Source organism: Nelumbo nucifera, chromosome 1 (genome assembly GCF_055504915.1).
Source record: "Nelumbo nucifera cultivar China Antique chromosome 1, China Antique-T2T, whole genome shotgun sequence".
Taxonomy (NCBI): Eukaryota; Viridiplantae; Streptophyta; class Magnoliopsida; order Proteales; family Nelumbonaceae; genus Nelumbo; species Nelumbo nucifera.
The window spans coordinates 161,474,125-161,478,650 of NC_142649.1; the positions used below are offsets into that span (position 1 = coordinate 161,474,125).

The 4,526-nt window shown below is 39.5% G+C and overlaps 1 protein-coding gene across 1 annotated transcript; it reads right to left on the reverse strand.

Annotated features, from left to right (window-relative positions):
* Positions 1-491: 491 nt before the first annotated feature.
* Positions 492-1,892, reverse strand: LOC104610062 (LOB domain-containing protein 16-like). The gene is made up of 2 exons (XM_010276524.3): positions 1,337-1,892; positions 492-1,021 (listed from the first exon to the last, which is right to left on the reverse strand). Exons 1-2 carry the CDS (start codon positions 1,616-1,618, stop codon positions 707-709), a joined length of 597 nt encoding a protein of 198 aa, XP_010274826.1. The 5' UTR covers positions 1,619-1,892; the 3' UTR covers positions 492-706.
* Positions 1,893-4,526: the final 2,634 nt, after the last annotated feature.

Here is a 4,526-nt window from a genome sequence, read left to right on the forward strand (position 1 = left end):
AGTGACATTAAATTTAGCATAAGCATTTATGTTAGGTTAACCAACTTTTTAGTGCAGAAAAATAAATTGGGCAAGTGGGTCCATGAAGACTCAAATTGAGATGGCGAATGATGGTATTAACTCCAAACCCATTAAGTGAAGATGAGAGGAAGCCTTGGAAATTGTAATTAACTATTACTTTAATTAATGTTTTAGTACTAAACCCATCATATTAAAAGCATGAAAACAATAGGCACAAAGGGTTGTTACTTAAAATAAATTTATGACCCCACCATCTGATAAGAACAAATAAAATTACACTAACCTCAGAATTGCCATAGAAATTTCAACCAGAGGTGTCATCTAGAAGAGCCACTATAGTTTTACTTTATTCTTTTAAATTATCTTCTATGGGAAAAAGATATAATAGAGTTAATTTGTTTTTTTTCTCCAAGTTAATTCTCATTCTAAGCAAGGTAGATGGGTATCAGTGAAATTGGTAAATAAATTGAATATTTTGAGAGAGAGAGAGAGAGAAGCAATTTTGAGTAATTGGTATTGACATAATCTCATGTCTCTTCATGAAAAAAAAAAGATCCTTGAATTGAGCTTCATCACATTAGATGCCAAGTTTCCCTTTTCGTTTCAGATTCTTTTGTATTTACATCACAGTGCATGGATTACTATCACCACCCCCATCGTCATCCTCATCTCAGAGGAGGAAGAATCAGTTCCTCATCATCCTAAGAGCGAGAGCTTGAAGCTCACCCAATTCACTGTAGTACAATCTTTTCTTCTCACAAGGTTGGAATGGGGGACCTTCTGTGCTTTGCATATCTTGCATCACAGCATCGTCATCGAGGTCCACCAAGTCAAGAGAACCCTGAGATGTGATGGAGTGCATGTACATCGGAAAAGTCGGGTCAGGATCGCCGGAGGCACAGTTCCCCGGCCAATGGTTCTCCGGCAGTCGTGTACTAGCAAGGTGGTTGTGAGCTAGTTGAGCCTTCACTTGCATCAACTGGGCTTGCAGCAACGCCACCTGCAACAATAAATACAAACAGAAACAGTTGTTATAATCAACACCCCCACTTAATTATTATCTACCCAGAGCAGATAAATCACTTAACACAGAAGATCCACTAAAAAACCGAACCTTAATCATGCTTACTTAATAGGGTTTTCTTTCCCTTTTTGTTGCAGAAAATAAAGCCTGCTATCAAGTTAACGCCATGCAAATTAAAGGACAATATATAGCCAAAACTTTTGAAGGATGGTTTAGATTTTGAGGCTTGTATATTCAACTTCTATTTGTGTTTGATTGCGAAGAAGAAGAAGAAGAAGAAAGAAGAAGCACCTGTTGCTGCAGGGCGAATATATGAGCGACACAGCCGTAGACGGGATCCCGGATCCTGGCCTGAGCTTCATAAGCAATTGTGACGACTGCCTCGCAGCGATCAGGGAGCGGAATGTGTAACAACAATTTGGAAACATTACTAGCACCGAACACCTTATGGATGGCAGCAAACCGAGCGGCACCTTGCTCGGAGCAAAAGTAAGGCGCAAAAATGCAGTCGGTGGCACATTTTCGCCGGAGGAACTTGCAGGCACCACAAGGAGAGCCAGTTCCGGCAGCCATGGGCGGAGAGACAGAGATTGATTAGGCTTTAGCTTTAGAGTTTACACGCACGGACAAACTAGGGAGTGGTGCTGAATGAATTCTCTAGTAACTAGAAACAAAAGTCACGAGTGAGGGTCAAGGATATAAGCAGTCTTATAAGGGCTAGAATGGGCAAGGGGAAGGAGGGACACGCAAGGTTTCTGTGTAGGGTTCAAAGGGGACATATTTTAATGGTGTATACGATATGACATTTGTTTTTCTAATTATAGATTATTCTATTATTATTGTTTTTGTTGATTCTCTTCTTCTTTTCTTTTTGGGGTAAATTACATATATCCACTCTGTACTTAAAGGATGTTAACACTTAACCCCCAAATTTTGTCTTACGACTTACGAGTTACGACAAAGGACAACCCCCCCCCCCCTCCCCCCAAAATTCTAGATTTCAGCACTTTACCCCCTTATTACCGGCTGACGGGGTTGATGATAAAAGTGTAAAATTATTAAATTTTTCATTCATGATTTTATATCTGATAACAGAAACGATAAAAATATGATATATTTCATTTAAGTTAACTAATAAAATGCCAATGGCAGGGGGCAAAACGCTGAAATCTAGAAATTCAAGGAGCTAAGTATCACTGCCCCTCCAAGAACAGGTGGTTGTTTGCAATTTGCTCTTTTTATTTACTTGGTTTTTGTTAGGGGTTATGGGTTGTGGAGCGTGGTTAATAAGAAGTTTAATATAGAGAGATTAAAAAAGCTCAAATTGTTGGCCGAACGCCGCACAGGTACTGGTACTGCAGCAGCAGCAGCAGAAGCAGCTATATATAGTGCTATTTGTTTTCTGCTTCTGTTGATACTTTTACAATTTTACCCACAGCTCTGCTGTGCATTGTTTGATTTATTAACACAATTAATAACAGTTCGTAAGGCAACTAATAAATCTCTGAAGGGCGAAGGCCACTGATATGTCTGGCTCCAATTTTTAATGCGAGTAAGGAAAGATGGCCACTGCCCCACTTTTCTTTTGGGTAATTCATTCAATCAGTTGGTCTTCAATCCGGGTTTCTGTTTGTACCAAACTTACTCTTTTCTCTTCATTCATTATTAATTATTTCTTTCTTCTTTTTTTTTCCAGAAATTATTACTTTTTTTGGATATTTTAATGGTGATGCCAGAAAGTATTAAAGATCCTGGAACTTGGCCCTCTGCATCATCCATACATACAGCTCAATTGCATCGTCGATGCAGATCTAAAGATGATCACAACCTTACCCCATGTACGAACTCTTTCCCCTTTTCTTTTGATCAGTACGAAGTACGAAGCTTTTCCTTACTACTAGTTACTACATCCATTTGGGCCAGCCAATGGACAGAAAAGGAGCCAACGGACGGTCATTTTTTACTCCTTGTACACCAAAGTAGTAATACTCGCTCCATTTTTACTGCACTGTGATATGTAGAAAAGCGAATAACATCCATACATTGTTGCTTTGCTTCACAATGCTTGGTTCCACGTAAAAATGGCTGTGAAAAAAGAACCACCAATTTGAAATAAGTGAGACTCGAGAAATAGTTACAGGAAATGACATAGCCTTAATTTTTCTTAAATCATTTTCTGAACAGAGAGGTTCATCATCTGTATTAATATCTCGCAACGCTAGTATATATCTCAACTCTTCATTTATACCAAATACCAGAAAAAAAAAAGTACGAATATGATTCATTTTCCTATATTCTCCCCCTTTTTTTTTAACCTCGAACATTATTTTTCAGGAAAATCAATCGTTTTCCTTTATTTACATGCAACCAAAAGCAGCCCTGGTAATTTTCAGCTAATTAGTAAGCTGTACCAGGTTGCAGTGAAGAAGTCAGGTCCACAGGGCCCATCTATGAATGAAAAATCTGATGAAGGTGAGACCACATAAGATGGGAACATAGGAGGCGCAAGATCTACCACATCCCAATTCCCAACTCCAAACACAAGTGTGCAAACCCAGTTATGTTACCGGATTCAGATTAGCTGAGAGCTTTGCCATTCAGCAGGCTGTGGAACCAATGATGAAGTTCTATGCCAGTAATAAATTCATGAATCCCACTGTAAAAGATGTGGGTCCCATGTATTTAATATTGGTGTAAAACCTTATCATTGATTCCATAGCCCACTGAACAGCTAAAACGTTCAGCTAAACCATGCTCTATGTTACCACTCCTGAGTTGACACACCAGTGTTCCATGCACGAGACCCATATCAGTGTAGGCCTCACGTGTATGGAACACTTGCATGTTATACAATACACCCTGTATTGGGCGTATCACGTCATATCCTTTACATCCCAAAACACCTATTTACAGATTTTCAAGAACCCCTTTTTTAATAATACACATATATATATATATAAAAACTAAAACAAATGCACCTCTACCAATAGTAGAGATAACATATATCAATGCTTTGAACCTTAGGTCACATGGGCAGGTTTGCACCAGAGCCTGTGCAGTAACAAAGATGTAATGTAACGTTAATTCCAAGTCACCATCCATAGGCGACAACAGTAATCTATGAGCTTGCATGTCTGTCTACACACGACGTTGGATTGGGCTTGGGCAACGCAAGCAAGAGTCCACACAAGTCTCACCTGACAGATCTACTTTGTTGCGTTGACAGTCCAATACTTTGCAAAGTTGGGTGGTCAGGATTACGAGACGAGTCAGCGTGAGACATGAGCCGTGATCCTAACGGAGGCCCACGTTCAGGTGGTAGTTGGATAAAGCGGCCAAGTTTAAAGATTGGATTTGGATATGCTTATCATCCTATTGAATATTTGATTGTTTGGAAACTAATGGGGCCCGCTGAAGTGTGTTCCTGTTCCCTTGCACGAGTGCAATCGTGTTGCCACAATCAGTTGTGAAGAAAAGTGGA